The sequence below is a fragment of the Branchiostoma belcheri genome, unplaced genomic scaffold (genome assembly GCF_001625305.1).
Source record: "Branchiostoma belcheri isolate BF01 breed outbred unplaced genomic scaffold, Haploidv18h27 scaffold30, whole genome shotgun sequence".
Lineage (NCBI taxonomy): Eukaryota > Metazoa > Chordata > Leptocardii > Amphioxiformes > Branchiostomatidae > Branchiostoma > Branchiostoma belcheri.
This window is the reverse complement of record NW_017803910.1, coordinates 565,142-584,925: the sequence shown is the minus strand read 5'-3', so window position 1 is coordinate 584,925 and position 19,784 is coordinate 565,142. Positions and strand designations below refer to the sequence as shown.

General features: G+C 44.5%; 2 protein-coding genes across 3 annotated transcripts in view; one reads left to right on the top strand and one right to left on the bottom strand.

The window, feature by feature from the left end:
* LOC109474096 overlaps nt 1–701 on the bottom strand; it is a 6,257-nt gene extending 5,556 nt beyond the window's left edge. Inside the window, exons 1-2 of the mRNA XM_019774308.1 lie at nt 537–701; nt 145–224 (exon numbers count right to left, since the gene is read on the bottom strand). Coding sequence (XP_019629867.1) covers nt 145–224; nt 537–701 — 245 coding nt within the window. The remainder of the gene's footprint in view (nt 1–144; nt 225–536) is intronic.
* A 2,346-nt stretch (nt 702–3,047) lies between these two features.
* LOC109474256 (ectoine dioxygenase-like) lies at nt 3,048–17,356 on the top strand. 2 transcript variants are annotated; one of them, XM_019774528.1, is made up of 8 exons: nt 3,048–3,224; nt 8,809–8,893; nt 9,254–9,446; nt 10,067–10,158; nt 14,753–14,843; nt 15,040–15,126; nt 15,813–16,007; nt 17,141–17,356. In XM_019774528.1, exons 1-8 carry the CDS (start codon nt 3,218–3,220, stop codon nt 17,261–17,263), a joined length of 873 nt encoding a protein of 290 aa, XP_019630087.1. In that variant the 5' UTR covers nt 3,048–3,217; the 3' UTR covers nt 17,264–17,356. The 2 variants fall into 2 exon arrangements, with proteins under 2 accessions (XP_019630087.1, XP_019630088.1); XM_019774529.1 differs by having other exon boundaries at nt 16,608–17,248.
* The last annotated feature ends 2,428 nt before the right edge of the window (nt 17,357–19,784 follow it).

Below are 19,784 nucleotides of genomic sequence, written 5' to 3'. Positions count from 1 at the left end.
TCTCTGTCTAGGTGAACTTCAAAACAAAAGCGGGAAAAATTCAAAGATGGCGAATGCTTCTTAGGCTGAACTTCTTAGATGTGAGTTTTTAGTTTAATGATCATTCATTTCCAGAGGGTTTTATGTTGAAGCAAGCGTTGTTACCTTGATCTTGTTGTATCAGCTTCTGCCACACGATTGACGCCATGAGCAGTGGTGGAGGCACAGAACTCTTTTGTCATCGTCTGTTGACGAAGAAATAGTTTGAGTTAATGAATCACGTCATAAAATCCTCATACGATTATATGAGGAGGATTACTCCGCTACTACTATATACATATTACAACCTTGAACCCAAGGCATACGGGGTCAACACCCTGTCAATCAAGCGAAACACAATCTTCACCCACTCACTTTGGAATCCACACAGTCATACCTAGTATAGACTAGAGCCACCCAAAACAGTACTTCCGTCCTGGAGGTAACAGTGTTGAAACAACGTTCACAAACGCTGGTTAAAGAGACACATTTGTAGTTATCTTGCAAGACTGTCATACCTTGATGTCTTTTTTTCTCTGTTCTTTCATCTTCTCGTCTCGTTCTTTAAGACATTTCTCAACTATCTTCTGTGCCCGATCCTCAGCCGTTTCCTCGATGACTCGGAGGAGTCTTGAATCTATCCTCTCGAGGACCCTGAGGTCTATATCGCTGGTGGCTGTCATCTTGGCGGGATATATGAGATTCTCCTGCACAAATATTTATTGATTATTTATTTATTAATAGCTTTGCATGAAGCGAACTCTGTCACTACGTCGCGGAGGTTTGAGCCCTACGTGCTCTTGTTTTAGCTTAAGAAATGATGTGACGTTCTCAGCTTGAATTTCCAGTAGTGCCGATTGACTATGTTTTACTTTGAGATTTCGCTAATGGCTCTTAAAATAGTTCAAGAGGTCTTTACTTCTCAGATCAGTGCTGTTTTCCTTTTAAAAGTGCCTCCACCTGCGAGATGGTACTATACTCTTCACGGTTTGATACTCAGGCCAACCCTTCCAGCATAAAAAAAGGAATCAATCATCATTATTCATTCTCGTCGTAACAACACAAGAGCGAAGTACACATTTATTTCTAACGACGCGACGGTTACATTCGTCGCAAGCTATCGTACGAGTTGATGTCGTATGATTAAAAGAACCAACCTTCGACAAGGATCTAAGATCTAAGACTGCATTCCTTTTAGCAACAAGACAGATGAAAGTTTGAAGGACGCATGCACGACTATCCCAAATATGTCCAAAGAAATCTTACCAGGATCGTAAGACATATGTAACCGTGCGTGCCCTTATAGACAGTTCTGGGGCCAAGGAGGTCCACGTAAACCATACAAGCCCCCACTGGAATAAGGTTTGGGGCATTTAGTCTGAAGAATGTTTGCACTGTTTAAAAGAATGTTTAAACTGGATAATGAGGCTACAGACAGGAACAGCGTAAACACTTTTAACAGGTAACTTTACACCTGACATGTAAGCTGCTGTGTAATATTGTCGGTAAGGTTTTAGATCCCTTAGGCCGAGGAAAAAAGGTGTGTTTTCAGTTACCCAACCGACCCTAGCAAAAAAAACCCAACATGTTTTGGTTTGAACGTTTACAATAGATATAGGATTTCTAGGACAGAGTTACGAGTATCTAGGTCGCCCAGGATATATAATTCATGTTTGTCTGAACCTTTGTTTATTCTCAGAGCCACAGAAAAATTGTAGAACCTCAGGGCCTCTTAAAATATGGTTGATTGCAATTAACAAAATGCTGCTCATGCATCCCGAATAGTGCAAACCCAGCGTATTTGAGTTGATACTCATTACTGCGATGACAGTAAAACGTCTCAAAACAGTTCATCTGTTGTCTTTGTAACTAACATGGTGCAACAAGCTTCCTTCACTTCTGTATAATGTCTTTCGTATGTCACTAATTACTAAGTGACAGAAGTGATAGAAATTAAAGGACAGGGATGCTAAAATTGCATTTATCTAAATATTTATAGTAGCAGTCATTTACACGTGTATGATATACACAATTACACTTCGATCGAAATCCCAACAAAATCCAACGTTCTCTCGTAGATCAAGTAACAGCAAACACAGGTTTTGAGCTGAAAACCAGGAGTTTCCTTCCATGTTCAATTACGCTTAGTGACTTGAAAATCACAATTTTGTACCTACAAAAGGATACAATGAAAGTGGGATTCGTCGAAAGGTTATAGAAATGTAAGGAACCATTTCTTACCTGTCCTCGGTCTATTGGTGGGGCTTCTTTGTACAGTGTCCTGAGAAGTTCGAGAAATAGCCGCATAACCGGAGGCAAAACACAGTATTCATGGGCGAGCCCCGTCAATAGTAGTTCGGGCACAAAGTAGTGCGGCATAAAAATTATATATGTGAGAAAGCTGCAAATGGAAACTGAGCTGACTGGTAGAAGAATATACGTCAGGTTTGAGATTGTATAAGTTGAGAATCATGATGTTTGGTTGGTCGGCGTAGATCGGCGCCTGGATCCTGCATTGCCTACACCTGTACCGGTGCGTTGACTGCAGTTCATATAACCTCCGCTGAGCGTCGTATTAACATGAAATGAGCCGACACACTTGACTTAATTTTCACATGTTTTGTAGATTATACCATGAACTCAAACATCCTCGATTTTTTGCAACTTGCTTGTGCACCCTACTATAAATTTAAGTCTAAGGCGCTTGAGATCACTTCATGTGAAACATTACATATTTTTTAAACATTCCCCCGACATACACGTAATGTTACATTAAACCGGTTTATCGAGGGTTCCCAACTCTGTTTACAAATCCTGCTTTTGTGCTGGCATTTTGCCCTGTGTCGAAGGTGACAATGATACAAGTCGTGCAGAGGGGGAGGGTTGTATCTGTATCTGTGTCTGTATAGCCGGTATAACCGCCCTTCGGCGTAACACACCAGCTTCGCAGGCACGCGGCGCGACGGCAGTTAACACCGAACGACCTGTTGCACCTAACCTTTGAACATCTAACTCCAAACATTGTTTATAGCTATCTCATGATAATGCCCCTGCTGTACTTGGTGACAGCGAGTTCCACTCTGTTGTTTGTACACTGACACACCAGCAAACACAACCTTTGCCTCCAGCACAATCAGACTGCACCAGAAAAGAGCGGTACAGAACACGGTCGCGAGTCTCTGAAATCAAGAGATCCAACATGACAGGTGGGTTTTAGACTTATAATCAGATATCATTGTGATCTTTGGCTTGAACTTGTTCCAGGAGGCAGGTTCAACAATGATAATATTATTAATACATGATAAATGTATCTATTATCAACAGATCCCTTTATCATATACCCGCCCCACCTCATTACATATTCATATTCACGACTAATTCCCTAATTGATAACTTAGTGAGTAGTAGTAGTAGCATAGAATATGATGAGCCCGATGAATGCATTTTAAATGTTGATCGTGTAAAATAAGTCGTCCTGATGAAAGTATGCTGTAGTTTTGGTGAAACTGTGACAGGCTCAGATCGGGACAGACCTTGTACTTTGTACTCATGACTGTAAGGACAATGACCTGCAATAGGCCCTGGGCCTGGCTGGGCTGACTGATTTTGGCTTAGTTATAATGATGTAAGATCGTTCATAATTTGCAGTTCAACCGATGACAAGATGACAATTACTAGTAAAATATTTGCATTTTAACATGTTTTATTTTGCATTCTGCGTTTTGACGAAAATACTGTAAACGCGTGTACTGTAAACGCGTGTACTGTAAACGCGTGTACTGTAAACGCGTGTACTGTAAACGCGTGTACTGTAAACGCGTGTGCTGTAAACGCGTGTGCCGTAAACGCGTGTACTGTAAACGCGTGTACTGTAAACGCGTGTGCTGTAAACGCGTGTGCCGTAAACGCGTGTATTGTAAACGCGTGTACTGTAAACGCGTGTGCTGTAAACGCGTGTGCCGTAAACGCGTACTATTGTAAACGCGTGTACTGTAAACGCGTGTACTGTAAACGCGTGTACTGTAAACGCGTGTACTGTACATATAGGCTACCAGAAAAGCCCTATTCCTTCAAAGGAATTGGTTTTGTAGCAAACATTACTAAGCCCGATTTCCCTGGTTTTCATTTATTTCATTTATTTCGAAACCTTTTAGCCCCGAAGGGCTAATCTTCCAAGGCTCAAACATTATAGCAATTACAACATTGTGGAAACATTTAAAAATACATACATACATACATGTACACCACATCAACAATAAATACACATAGATATAAACAATTTAAAAGTGGCGAGCAAGGGTCAAGGATCAGGTGACACTACTACTAGGTTTAAGACTGCGAGCAAAGTACAACAGCCACCGGAGCGGGGGACGCTACGGGACTTTGCGCGGGCGAAGTCCGCCGCTGGTCCCGAGGACATAGCTCCTCCAACGCGGTGACTTTTTCGCCGTGAATTTTATGAAATTTATTTCCTAAAGTCAGTGCCACTTGCACAGAATATGTTGGTCTTGACTATTTCAGTAGTCTGGCGTCTGTTTTATCGAGTATTAAAAGGAGATGCCTTGGTTTTAGCCTGGTAATCATGCCACGGGAGCTCCCTGGCATCTCAACGGCGCTGGGAGTGTTACCCGCCCGCCCGGCACATTAACGCACGTCGGGGCATTTTTACGGGGTCGGTTTCGATAATTTTAGCACGGCATTGAGCAGAAAGGCCGACTAGAAAGATAGGCTGCCAGGAAAAGACATATTCTTTTGTAAACGCGTGTACTGTAAACGCGTGTACTGTAAACGCGTGTGCTGTAAACGCGTGTGCCGTAAACGCGTGTATTGTAAACGCGTGTACTGTAAACGCGTGTGCTGTAAACGCGTGTGCCGTAAACGCGTGTATTGTAAACGCGTGTACTGTAAACGCGTGTACTGTAAACGCGTGTACTGTAAACGCGTGTACTGTACATATAGGCTACCAGAAAAGCCCTATTCCTTCAAAGGAATTGGTTTTGTAGCAAACATTACTAAGCCCGATTTCCCTGGTTTAAGACTGCGAGCAAAGTACAACAGCCACCGGAGCGGGGGGACGGCTACGGGACTTTGCGCGGGCGAAGTCCGCCGCTGGTCCCGGAGGACATAGCTCCTCCAAACGCGGTGACTTTTTCGCCGTGAATTTTATGAAATTTATTTCCTAAAGTCAGTGCCACTTGCACAGAATATGTTGGTCTTGACTATTTCAGTAGTCTGGCGTCTGTTTTATCGAGTATTAAAAGGAGATGCCTTGGTTTTAGCCTGGTAATCATGCCACGGGAGCTCCCTGGCATCTCAACGGCGCTGGGAGTGTTACCCGCCCGCCCGGCACATTAACGCACGTCGGGGCATTTTTACGGGGTCGGTTTCGATAATTTTAGCACGGTATTGAGCAGAAAGGCCGACTAGAAACGATAGGCTGCCAGGAAAAGACATATTCTTTGGTAAACGCGTGTACTGTAAACGCGTGTACTGTAAACGCGTGTGCCGTAAACGCGTGTATTGTAAACGCGTGTACTGTAAACGCGTGTGCTGTAAACGCGTGTGCCGTAAACGCGTGTATTGTAAACGCGTGTACTGTAAACGCGTGTACTGTAAACGCGTGTACTGTAAACGCGTGTACTGTACATATAGGCTACCAGAAAAGCCCTATTCCTTCAAAGGAATTGGTTTTGTAGCAAACATTACTAAGCCCGATTTCCCTGGTTTAAGACTGCGAGCAAAGTACAACAGCCACCGGAGCGGGGGACGCTACGGTCCCGAGGACACAGCTCCTCCAACGCGGTGACTTTTTCGCCGTGAATTTTATGAAATTTATTTTCTAAAGTCAGTGCCACTTGCACAGAACATGTTGGTCTTGACTATTTCAGTAGTCTGGCGTCTGTTTTATCGAGTATTAAAAGGAGATGCCTTGGTTTTAGCCTGGTAATCATGCCACGGGAGCTCCCTGGCATCTCAACGGCGCTGGGAGTGTTACCCGCCCGCCCGGCACATTAACGCACGTCGGGGCATTTTTTACGGGGTCGGTTTCGATAATTTTAGCACGGCATTGAGCAGAAAGGCCGACTAGAAAGATAGGCTGCCAGGAAAAGACATATTCTTTTGTAAACGCGTGTACTGTAAACGCGTGTACTGTAAACGCGTGTGCTGTAAACGCGTGTGCCGTAAACGCGTGTATTGTAAACGCGTGTACTGTAAACGCGTGTGCTGTAAACGCGTGTGCCGTAAACGCGTGTATTGTAAACGCGTGTACTGTAAACGCGTGTACTGTACATATAGGCTACCAGAAAAGCCCTATTCCTTCAAAGGAATTGGTTTTGTAGCAAACATTACTAAGCCCGATTTCCCTGGTTTAAGACTGCGAGCAAAGTACAACAGCCACCGGAGCGGGGACGCTACGGGACTTTGCGCGGGCGAAGTCCGCCGCTGGTCCCGAGGACATAGCTCCTCCAACGCGGTGACTTTTTCGCCGTGAATTTTTATGAAATTTATTTCCTAAAGTCAGTGCCACTTGCACAGAATATGTTGGTCTTGACTATTTCAGTAGTCTGGCGTCTGTTTTATCGAGTATTAAAAGGAGATGCCTTGGTTTTAGCCTGGTAATCATGCCACGGGAGCTCCCTGGCATCTCAACGGCGCTGGGAGTGTTACCCGCCCGCCCGGCACATTAACGCACGTCGGGGCATTTTTACGGGGTCGGTTTCGATAATTTTAGCACGGCATTGAGCAGAAAGGCCGACTAGAAAGATAGGCTGCCAGGAAAAGACATATTCTTACAGCAATTGCCGGTGAAACACATTTAATTCGGCCCGTAAAAAAAAGTTACCAAGGCTAGGTCAACTCAACACCGACTGACCGAGGCTCGCCTCGTCTCCTTGGATTTTTAGCAGTTTAACTGACTCCAGACAAAGATACCTTGGATATTTAGAAAGATTAAAGAGTCCTCAGAACTTAGATCAATTCATAAAAGTTACCTGTATTGTATACTTTCACCACTTTGCTCCAACAAACATCACGGTACGGTCCAGAAAACAATTCAATGGCTGCCATCCGTGCAATCGATTATCAGACTGTATCGCATATTTTTCGCCACGTGTCAAAAATGCCGCCTGGCGGATTACAACGGTACTTGTCAGTGGTAAAATTGCCAATACGAATTTACATTGTTTATTTAAGAGCGACCCCTAGCAGCTAATGATATTAGTGCTTCAAATGGCAAAGCGTGCCAAAGAACTTGAGCCAATCAGAAGAGACATTACAAAACAACCCTTGGTTAAAAATCTATTGGACATGCCTATTGGTCTGTCAATCAGCAGCCAATACATACAGTAGCACTGATTAGTCAATTTGTTTGATCATCGGGTAATTACCGTATAGTTCTTCCCGCACGTGCGCCGAACAACATACTTGTCCAACACCGCTGGAACAAAGTAGTCCCTGCAAACTATCGCAATTTCGTGATAAAACAGCTTAATATTTATTCTAAATATTATTTTGCCATAAAATAATATTTTTGAAATGTTAATTTTCAATAGATCATCGAGCATTAACCATGATTATATATTTTACGTTTACCGGGGTTGCCCAAGAGGCCTTGGTGGGCGTGCACCACTCTCATCACCAAAGAAATTCCGGCAAGCTAACGATCGGCTTGCCCGGTGTGTGTTGAAGCGGCCGCTCTGAGTCGGTTGAACCATTGCTAGTTGAACCCACTTGAACGTCAAAACACGAAAATTCGGCATAGAAGCCAAGGAGAGGGGCACACATCAGTGTTTTATAAGTCCACAACTTACGGGACGCTGTTTGTGGCTAAAGTCCGCCAGAACAGAGGGAGGCAACCCTGGAAGTGCGAGTCAGTACCAGGGCCAGGCCCGGGGGCTAGGCCGGTTCGTACTCGGCCTGCTAGCAGCAATCTGACCGGCCAACGTGTTATACGGCGCGGCGTGTCTGAGACCGTTGGACTGTTGGCGCGGCCTTGAAGCCTAGGAGAGGGGGACACCTCAGTGTTTTATTAGTCCACAAGTTACTGGGCGATGTCTGTGGCTTAATTCGCTAGAAAAATAGAGAAGGCAACCCTGGAAGTGCGAGTCAGTACCAGGGCCAGGCCCGGGGTCTAGGCCGGTTCGTACTCGGCCAGCTAGCGGCAATCTGACCGGCCCCGAAATCGGCGCACTTCAGTCGGCGGTTTGAGCGTACACTCCTCCGGGTGAGCGGACGTTCCTCCGGTTTTGAGCGTACATTCCTCCGAAATCGGCACACTTCAGTCGGCGGTTTTAGCGTACACTCCTCCAGGTGAGCGGACGTTCCTCCGGTTTTGAGCGTACATTCCTCCGAAATCGGCGCACTTCAGGCGGCGGTTTGAGCGTACAGTACGTAAACGCGTGTGCCGTAAACGCGTGTACTGTAAACGCGTGTACTGTAAACGCGTGTACTGTAAACGCGTGTACTGAAACTGTAAACGCGTGTACTGTAAACGCGTGTACTGTAAACGCGTATACTGTAAATGCGTGTACTGTAAACGCGTGTACTATAAACGCGGGTATTTTAACGCGTGTACTGTAAACGCGTGTACTGTAAACGCGTGTACTGTAAACGCGGGTACTGTAAACGCGTGTACTGTAAACGCGTGTATGTGGGTGGGGCTATCATGGGTCTTTAACATTTTAATGTTTTGTTTATAAATCTATGGATTAATCAAAAGGTAAATGACATTGTCTTGGGTCTGTGTTTGACTAATTTGTCAGCTTGTATGTCTGTTGTCCACATTTGTAGAGTCCATCTACACGTGCACTGAGGACTTTGATGTCACTCCAAACGTCCAAGCAGACTTTGATAAGAATGGCTACATCCTTGTCAGGTCTGTGTGTCTTTCATTCCTTATCATACCCCACGTGGCTAGATACAGGTTTAACCAAATGTGACATTCACAAAACACACAAAAATGGAAAGAATGCACAAGTTCATATTCATGATAAATTTCCTCTTTAAAATTTTGTAAGTTTGATATTTCACTGATTGTGCAATTGTGGGCTGAAGATACTCTGTACAATCGTATGGACACTAGCAGTACTAGTGATCGATTGTGTGATGTAATTCAACCGGGTATGATCCTCTCACCATACAGTACATTTAACGTTGCACACACACGTTGCATTCAACACGGATATGCAGTACAATCCCTTAAGTTTGAAATCTCCGATGTCTTGTTTCCTCAAAGGTCTCTGTTGGACCAAGAAGAAATCAAGTTACTGAAAGATGCTCTTGAGTCTGACGAGGGGCTGATGAGACACGCGTTCTGCCGAGATGACGGGGAGGGCGGGAAGAGCAGGCTGGTCCTGTGGAACCAGCCCGGAAATGACATCACAGGAGTCATGGCTAGATGTGAGAAAGTGGCAGGAACAATGGAAAAGGGGGGTCAAAGTTTCTCTGTTATCACGTTTCAAAAGTCGTCCAGGCCAAAAGGTTATTTGAAGGTGTGTGTGTGTGTGTGTGTGTGTGTGTGTGTGTGTGTGTGTGTGCGTGCGTGTGTGTGCGTGTGTGTGCGTGTGTGTGTGTGCGTGTGTGTGTGTGCGTGTGTGTGTGTGTGTGTGTGTGTGTGTGTGTGTGTGTGTGTGTGTGTGTGTGTGTGTGTGTGTGTGTGTGGTGGGGGTGTTTTCATAAATTACAGACTGATGGAAAAGCAGTAATATTTTTATATATCATCCATAAACTGGTTCAGGTACTAAGATACGATAAGTTTCAGCTAGCATCCACTACCTTTCGTTAGTGGCACTAGAGAGTTGTCAGAAAAGCAGGTTTATAAGTACGAATTATTGATTGATATGCAAATAAAAGACACATTTTTGCAAGTCGAAAAGTTAGACATTGTGAATATGATATTGAAATGACCTTTGTCTACTGATAGAGCATTGCCAATGATTGTCTATTGATCGTACATAGAGCTTTATCATCATGACCTGTACTTAGCTTGTTAGGGAATAAATGTATGAAAAAGGCCTTTCATTTATTCATGAATGATTTCCCTATGCAGTTGTTGGGTGGAGAGGTGTACCACTACCACACCAAACTGATGATGAAGGAAGCGCGGACAGGGGGCGCTTTTGTGTGGCACCAGGACTACGGGTTAGTCAACAAGTTACTACTTTCTGACAAGAATAATACCCTGCATGAAATGTATGTAACTGTCCACCGCCTTTTTTTCGGTACAGCAACTACGAAAAGCCCGTGACAAATCGGCTGGTACTCAGGCTAGAGAATCTACCTCTAGAGTAGCATGATCTTCTCTTTATATATGCTTGTAGTGTTAGCTTTGGGTCAACATCCTCCTACTTCCGGCATGCCAGATATAACATCTTAAACTGAAAGAGAAACGTAGAAACGCGGCTGGGCTATAATGGTCTAAAGCCTCTATCGTTACAATGTAATATTCACAGAATTAATAATGTGGAAACACGACTACGATGTCATCCATTCCGCTGGTAACTACCAGCTGTCCATCCGGCCCTACGGCCATGCCGTCTGCGCTGTTCAGGGTACTCACGATGGAGCGAACGTACTCCCCGCGATCTGTAAATATCGCCACATCTGAAGCATTTATAGGAGAATACACATAGGATACGAGAACCTGTCCTGACCCATCCACACACACATCTGACACTGCATCACTCTCTACTATGGAGGACGGAACACCATCCTCGCCAATGGTGAACATATACTGCCCAGTGTCTTTATAGACATGCACGGCGGCAAGTTTACTGTCGGATACAAAAATGTTACCGTCCGCGTTTGTGGCCACGCGTGTCGGCCAGTATCTACTGAGCTGCAGCCTCCGGAACCTCCGAACAACCGTGCCGTCGAACAGCAGGACTTTGACTTCCGTGTAGTCTCTCCAGTTCTCGGCCACTATGAGAAGGTCCCGAGGTGCGTTCACTGCAACATCAGTGAATGAATTGTTCGGAAATAACGGATGAAGTGTTCTCACTCGATGTCCCGTTGTCGTGTACTGAACAGCGTACCCTGACGAGTTGATGTTGCCAACCACCCATAAAAAACAGTCCGCGTCGATGGCAATACTGTCCGGTTCCATCGTAAGGAGTTCGTCTTCCGAAACGACTGTCGCAAAATGGCGGAGGTAAGCGCCCTTCATGCTGAACACCTGAACCCGCCTGTTGTACATGTCGGCGACGAATATCTCGCTGGTTGGCGACACGACGACGCCGCTCGCTCCGCAGAACTTGCCCGGTTCAGGTCCGTCTCCACCGAGCACAACTCTCTTTAATGGCTCGCTCTCTTTGTTGTCTCCCATCCCTGTGGGACATAAAACTCATCCTCAAGTTACTTGTCCTGGATGGCCGTTGACACCCAGGTCAAGTGACTACCCTTCTGAGCCGAGGAAAGATGGCGGATGCCGACTGAAAACTTTTTAATTACGATGAGGGTTTAACCCTTCACTAGTTTTCAAGACATAAAAACAGAATTTTTGGTCGGGAACACATGAACTGCATATTTTTCCAAACACATTGAGACGTGGACTCCTTCGGATCAATTCAAGAAAATTAGAGACGGTTAGGATAAGTACACTGCAAAACAATGTCTTACCTGCAAGAGTCGATGGTGAAGGTTCCACGTGTTGGGTCGCTTTCCATTCAACTGTCATCTCCTCTGTGATGGTGTTTGGCAATGTCTGTAACAGAAAAGGAACGGGGATCACATGCGTTAGAACAAGCTTACATATCTCCCAGGAGTATCATTTGCTACGTGTCTAAAAAGTCAAGAAATATTATAAATGCATGGGAATCATCAAAACGTACCATTTTCATGTCACCAGTGTCTTCCTGTTGGCTCGCTATCCTGAAGACCACAGGAAAAACCACAGCTGAAACTACCAGTGCCCCGACGATCACACTCACGGTCACAGTGCATGCCAGCTGGGCCCCTGATAGGTTGTAGTTGCGGCCTTCAAACCGAACAGAACAAAAAGAACATTATTAATACGTGTAGTACCTTTTTATATATTTTTTTTACATCGTTTGTGGCTCTGGTTGTATTTTTTGGAAGAAACTGTGTTTGGATTTCTTTATGCATTTTGTATGTAGACACAGAAACAGATGTTAACACAGAAAATGAATGTTTAAAGCCTTCTCGAGGCTGTCTATGGTACTACGTCACAAAATCTCCAAAATTTCGACAGGGTCAAATGCATGTAACAAGCAACGATGACTGCTTTCGTCTATATATAGCTAGTTTACACTCAAAGTCAGTGAATGTTAACAAAGCTAGACTGCACGCTACCTCCAGTATCCGTCGGTTGTGGCACATTTGGGACGTACATAGGGTTGGGACATAATTCATCCTTCCTGTCACTGTCGCCATCAGCCTCTGTGACAAGGAGTAGAGAAGGGACCATTACCTTACCTTACCTTGGCTAACCTAGTACATTGAGTTATACAGTGCCTAACCATTGCAATTCTCCACAGTAAGCAAGTTTAGCCTATAGCTTTTAGAAGTATCAGTGAATACTATACTAGTGTTTGAGTGATGAGTGAATACTCAGGATTTAACTTTAACAGGTTTCAAATAGATTTCTACATTTCAACAGTAGACATAATTTCCATGATCACCATTTTTCATTATTTTGGCCTTTATAATTAGCTGCTCACTATGTAAAATTTGACTTACCAGAGCTGGTGTGTAGAAACGTATGCGCGCTGTCGCCTCGGGTATTGCTAACGGAACGCCTCTCGGTAGTTTGGTCGGCATTGCTGCAATCCTGTTCCTCATATACCACAGCATACGGCTGCAAGGGGTCGTCGGCTAAATTTCGTTGGTCACTCCTTGTAGTTGTACGCTCGTAGTATTGACCATACGCGACTGCATACGGGGTGATCCATTCCAGGGTGTTCACGCCACTACTGTGAGCTGAGTTTGTATCACTTTCCAGTGTATTGATCACTTTCCAGTGTATTAATGTGGACTCCAGGAAGAATAGTATGGAGTTGACTTCCATACTAATGGAGATCTAAATAAACAAACAAACAAACAAACAAACAAACATTCTCTGGTTGAATTCCATCGAAGTCCGTGTTCGACCCATCACTGTTCTCTGTCAAATCGTCACTGTCTTCATCCCCACATTCGTAAACGTTCGCTGGTGCTTCTTCACACTGGGTATCCTTTAGCTGATAGGTCGCGGCTTGCGTTGCTTCGTTGTCTTCAGCAACGTAAATGTTTTTCGACGGGAGGTTTTCCGAAGCTACTGGCTCTTTATAAACATAACATTCTCTGTTCTCTCTAGTTTGGGCGCTGTTTGTGCTTGTAGAGCTAACAGGTGGAACTAAGGCGCTTACTTCGTTGTTTTCCCCTATATCAAGTGTTGCGTTGTCTCTCAAGCACCCGATTGAGGAAACGTTCTTAAAGTCATCCAACGGGTTACCAGTTTCTTCTTGCTTGCTCGTCATCCTACCGTGTCTCTCAAACCGACCGGCACGCCTGTTCAGTTAGTCCTGTAGAATTAGAAGGTGCCAAACAGATATTTGAAGGATTATTTCTCTGTGAAAAGGTTTTACAAGTGTGCCGCCCTGCCTTGTTTGCAGTATTAGTATAGAACTATGGATTAATTGAAAATACGTCAGTAGACAATTTGTACCGAATATTGCCTCCATAATAGTCTGGCCAATATTTCACCGATTAATAAATTGGGTTGTAAATGAAAATTAAATTGGTCTGCTTTGGTCTGACTATTTTCATCCACCATAACCAGGTGTGTTTCTGTGACATGTATATAGTCACCCCCATCAAACTCCTTTCAAGCCGTACTCGGAAATTCAAGCCGTACCCGCTCAAAAATTCTGGCCGTACCCGGTAATTCGTGCCGTACCCTGTACTTTTTCGCCGTACCCAATGGCGGATATCGCTCAGTGTATCGTTGCCGTACAGGGTATTTAGACACGACTTCCGAGTGACTACGCATAGGGGCTGAGCGATATCCGCCATTGGGTACGGCGAAAAAGTACAGGGTACGGCACGAATTACCGGGTACGGCTTGAAATTTTCGCGGGTACGGCACGAATTTCCGGGTACGGCCAGAATTTTTGAGCGGGTACGGCTTGAATTTCCGGGTACGGCTTGAAAGGAGTTTGATGGGGGTGATAGTTAGGTACTTTAGGATCACTTCCACCGGCAGAAATTGATATCAGTATCCATCTTCATTATCTTATCCATCTTTTTCACACTCTTCTTTTTGTGATTTTCAGTGGAACAATTTTTGTGAGGCTAAAATCCCGCTTAGTGCTTTTACTATGTATGACGCGCTGCCAGGCCTACTTTCAGTCCTATATTTCAAACCAAATCTGGACTGATTCATTAGAATACGTCTACAGACAATTCAAACGAGATATTGAATCCGTATTAGTCTGGGCAAACGTTCACTAAAATTGATATCATAGTAGAGGAATATAATGTGTCCGAGACAAAATTGGTTTGAATATATGTCATACCAGCTCATTCTGCAATGAAATAAATTCTCATTGAATCTATATATACGAGAATCTATACATCTACTAGTATATAATCTCACAGAAACTTGTATCTTGTTACCTGAATTTTATTACGGAAGTATTGTTTTGAGTGGCTCATACTAGTAACACTCCGACCATTACCATCAATGTCATTGGATAGTCTATCTGTAATAATCTAGTTTATGACGCCCTGACTACAGGTACTGGTACGAGAACGGCTGCATCTTCCCTGACATGGGGACGGTTTTCATCGCCTTGGACCAGGCTACTCAAGAGAATGGCTGTCTGAAGGTATTGTTTTTTGGCGACGCCTACTAGGCGGAGCTATCAGGATATTTTGTTTGTTTTTATTGAAATCTCTATCACCGTATTTCCTGTGTTTTTTAGTCACTTGCATCACCTCATAAATCAAACTGTGAAATAGCTTTATTCCAGAATTTCATGGCATTGAGTGTTGAGTTTTTTAAAGGTTTTCTTGACATTGCAGGTGATCCCAGGCTCTCAGCGGGTTGGTCGGATTGATCACGTGCGCGTTGGGGACCAGGTGGGGGCGGATGTGGAACGCGTCACGGAGGTGAGAATGTCGTGGGGCTGGGAAGGGTCCGGCCACGACAGTCGTGCGATCGTAGTACGATTGTCGTGCGATCGCAAAATTGAGGGCATTCTTGGTATAGTCTTGCACGTATCCTGCAAAATGCAGCTGTACGGAAAATTAAAGGCGGTCTTAGATCCTTGTTGGTGGTTGGTTCCTACTGATTCTCAAAATGATAAAGAAACCTGGCCTCTTATTGGTTGTTCTGGGAATTGGAATGGTTCTCGATCGAGACTTCAACCTACATGGCCACAACCTTTCAGTGAAGAAGCCCAGTACAAAACTAACAGCGAGAGGTCTTCTTCTTTCTTCTTTCTTTCAGACCGCCTTCGTCTTGTCGAAGATTATGTCGTTCCAGTGTGTACTGCGCAAGGGGGGTGGGGTAAATGTACTGAGGAATGGAGATTTCAGGGGGGGGGGTTACAGCTTGGACTTGAAGTCCTCTAAGTTGCTACTAAGAGCAATGTGAGCCGGTAGGCTGTTCCACTCTCTGATTGTTCGTGGAAAGAAGGATCTCTCTCTATACAGTGTCCTACATCTGGGCAGCTTATATGCTGCAGAATGGTTGAGTCTTGTCGGTTTGGGACAGCTAGGGGTGGGTTTTGAGCAGCAATTAATGATCAATGAGGCTGTGAAACACTAGATCTCTTTTGGGTTCGAAATTTCAGGTCCGGAAGTTTCTCCCCTTGGCTCACGTGGAGATGGAGCCAGGCGACGCGCTGTTCTTCCACTGCAACCTGCTGCACCGCAGCGAGCAGAACCACAGCGACCACCGCCGCTGGGCCTTCCTGGTGGCGTACAACCGGGCGTCCAACAACCCGGTCATGGAGCACCACCACCCGCGATACACACCCATGTCAAAGGTATAAAACCCAGTTATAGAGCACCATCACCCATGCTACACACCCATGTCAAAGGTCTACCCAATCACAGGGCACCATCACCTACACTACACACCCATGTCAAAGGTACGAATAACGCACTCATAGAACACTATAACCCACGCTACACACCCACGTCAAAGGTACGAACAGCCCATGGACAGTTCCTACGCTGTTATACACCCATGACAAAGATACGAACAAGCCAGTCATAGAGCACTATCACCCACACTACACACACATGTCAAAGGTACTAACAGCCCAATCACAGGGCACTATAACCCACGCTACACACCCATGCCAAAGGTACGAACAACCCAGTTCCCCATGCAACACACCCAGGACAAAGGTACGAACAATCCAGTCATAGGGCACTGTAACCCATGATACATACCCATGACGAAGGTACGAACAACCCTGTCATAGAGCACCATCACCCACGCTACATACCCATGCTACACACCCACGACAAAGGCACATAACTTGAAAGGAAGGCTGTCCATAATTTCCCCTGTCCTGTAGATTCGGATATGTAAATTAACGAGTATTAGAACCGTTATCTGCATAGTTCATCTCTTACAGGTGCCCAACACTGCTATCAAGGAGTGCACAACTGCAACAGAGATTGCCGGGAAAGATTTCTTCGATCCCGCATCGGAAGTCAGCCTCAAGAAGGTCACCGAGAAGACTCTGACGCGCTGACGATTTTATCAGCTGCAATTCACCAATACTCCACAAGGGGTCATTCTTAGGAAACCCCATGTTGATTCCCAATGTGATGTTTCAGTGATAAACGTGATGTAATTGAGGATATTTGCAACAGCGCGCATTTCTTTGATCTTCGTGATTACAAACATTGCAAGGGTGGAAATAACAAAGACAATTGGACACACGCCTACATGACAAGACTAAGAGCAACAACGGTGAACAACCTGAAGATGCAGAGAATGGCAATCCACATGAAGATCCGCGACCGGTTATCAAGACACGAGCGACACCTATCGACCATGAAGAGAAAGACATCTGGGATCCAGTCGTTAGACAATCATTCAAACACAATATTAACTTCAAGATGTCATGAAAATGGAAAAGTGACAACTTGTCTCAATCCACAGGTGGCAAATTCGGTTATCAAGACATGCGCGACCCCTGTCGATCCTGAAGAGAAAGACATCTGGGATCCGGTTGCATGTCCATCGGTGAGCCAGCTGAGTTTGGACAAGAAAATTGGGAAATAGTCTTTCTTGTACTTCCAGTTTCAAAGAAACTTCGTAACCGCTGCCTTTATCCATGCTTAGTGCTGTACTTGCACTGAAATAAGTGTTGAAATTAAACAATACTTAGAGATAGATGTTCAAGGGTTCAATGTAGCCAGCTGCCACTGCGCCGCGTGCCTGCGAAGCTGGTGTGTTACGCCCTAGGGCGGTTTATACGGGCTATACCGACACAGATGATTAACATCATTTATATAATTTTAGACGAATGTTTAAATGTAAAAATGTAGAGAGATATTGCATATAGTGATAGATACTTCTATTGGCATTTTTGTATAGATATGTAATGATAAATCGCACATACCGATATTTACGTTTCATCTATTGGCAAGAAATTTGAGGCATAGCCTTTTAGAAAAAAAACAATCGATATAAAAATCTTGTGTCTTGTGACAAAGCTTAAATATATAAATAAATACATCAATGCTACGATTTTCTATCCCAACATCTGCTTGGAGATATGTGCTCTCGAGTAACCCGAGAATAAGAAGTCCCCAACGGAAAGTCGCCAGACAGTCATTCTGTTCTGATGAAAGCCACATAATGGGAGATTTAAACTATCCAAGGCTTTCACAACACAAATTACCTCCCATAGAAAACATGCCGTATATATAGGCATCGTGGTTGAAGCAAGGTTCTGAGCGGTGATTTTAGCGAACTCCCCTTAATGCTAGTGCTACATGTACACCGTGTACTTTCACTGTGACTTACCGGTTGTGTCAAGAGATCAAGATTTAAAAACTAGGACCAATTAAGGGGATTACAAGTAACACAGGACGGAAATCCTTGTGGACATTTTCGTCCTCACATCGAAACGTTGTTATCCTGAGAATAATCCCCAGCTAACTCTCATTTAGACATAATTTATTAGGTTAAGACGAGGGGACCACGTATGACGTAAGCAGACACGAGTAAAACATGTTTGACAATGTCAGTCTTTATTGGTGCTACTTTGGAGGGGCTTTGATAGATGTGTTGGCAGGCGTTTATCGCAAATCCTGTCTACTGTGTAAAAGGCATATTTATCCGAAATCCGAAGTCGTGAATCCAGTCATTAGTTGACTAAATTTGATTTGAAGAAAAGCTAAAATATTTCAGACATCCCAGCTTACCAGTTGTAATACAGAAGTCTGACGAATAGAAAAGAAATGAAAATATTTCATCACGATAATAGAAAATGGAATACTGTCTGAATATGGGAGACACCATGTTATTTTTAGAAACGCTACAGTTGAAACGTTAGAAGTGCCTAACAGCTTAAAAGACCGCAACAAAGCCGTATTTAGCTACAATAGAAGCCACAATCCTGTTTACGTCAGCTGAATTATTCCTCTCTGGTAGGTCCTAAGGAAGGTTAATCCTGGGCTCTGACCTCGACTGGCTGCTTTTGTTAAAAAGTACGCAGCTCAAAATGTTTTCCACAAGGACCCTTTCTGCGTTCATTTCTTAATTTTGACGCGTGGATGTACGTACATGTGCGGGAAATACCTACAGAACCGACGACCCAACGCATGCGTCCCACATACACACACTGCACCTGCAAATAGACAATATATGGGCTCCATATGCAGATAGTGCAAGTGTAAGTGCAAGTTATGTAACCCCGGCCTGACAATACGGGGGGACCGCATACAGGCAACATCCTGTTGTCAGGTGCTGTTGTCGGAAGAAGCTATCTTTGTCGGTGGTTGGTTCTATCACAGGCTCAGCCTGCTTCAAAAGTCGTACTACATCATGCAAAATCGCACGACAAAATACGGTACTTGAAGGCCCGTCGTAAGACAGGATTTAGCTTAAGGGCAGGCGCTTCTACAATCGATGCCGTAACGGTTGTAGGTAAACGTTCCGCAGGATCCTGTCGTACTTGCAGGACAGGACTGTGCAGCTTAGTTCTGCCCTGTTCACACTGAAGTGTGCTGAAGTACCGGTCTGGGTGAAAAACAAGTCATTGACCCACTTGTACAGTACTGGTATATAGGATTAGCCGAAACAAAAGCAACGGCCTTTGTCCAAACTGCATCTGTACTCTCATGCAGCAAACTGTTGCAAACATCAATTTAGAATCTTAAACTTGCCTTTTTTTTGTGCCAGAATCTTTTTCTACAAAGGCTTCTGTAGTCAAGTGTCAAGCGTGAGAAAGGCGTACCCTCCAAGCAGAGGTTGTGGGGGAATGATCGTTACCGTAAAAGTTTTTATATATGACCGGGTTTTTTTCCTGAACCCCGTCGGTGCCGCGGAGCTTCTCTGGCTAATGGATACTGGCTGGCCAATTTGATACTGTCTTTTTGCCACCGAGAGGGATCTGCTTGGAGATTAAGAAAGGCGCGGCGTTCAAATTTAAGCAGCGCCTGTTCGTTAAGGCGCGGTCATTCCCTGTAGGTCAATGTACGTTCGAATGTGATGTCGTTGGACTTTCAAGAGGCCCATGACGGAACAAACTACTAATAGTTGAGTAAAACAGTCTTTTTTGGTAGCAAGACAGCGG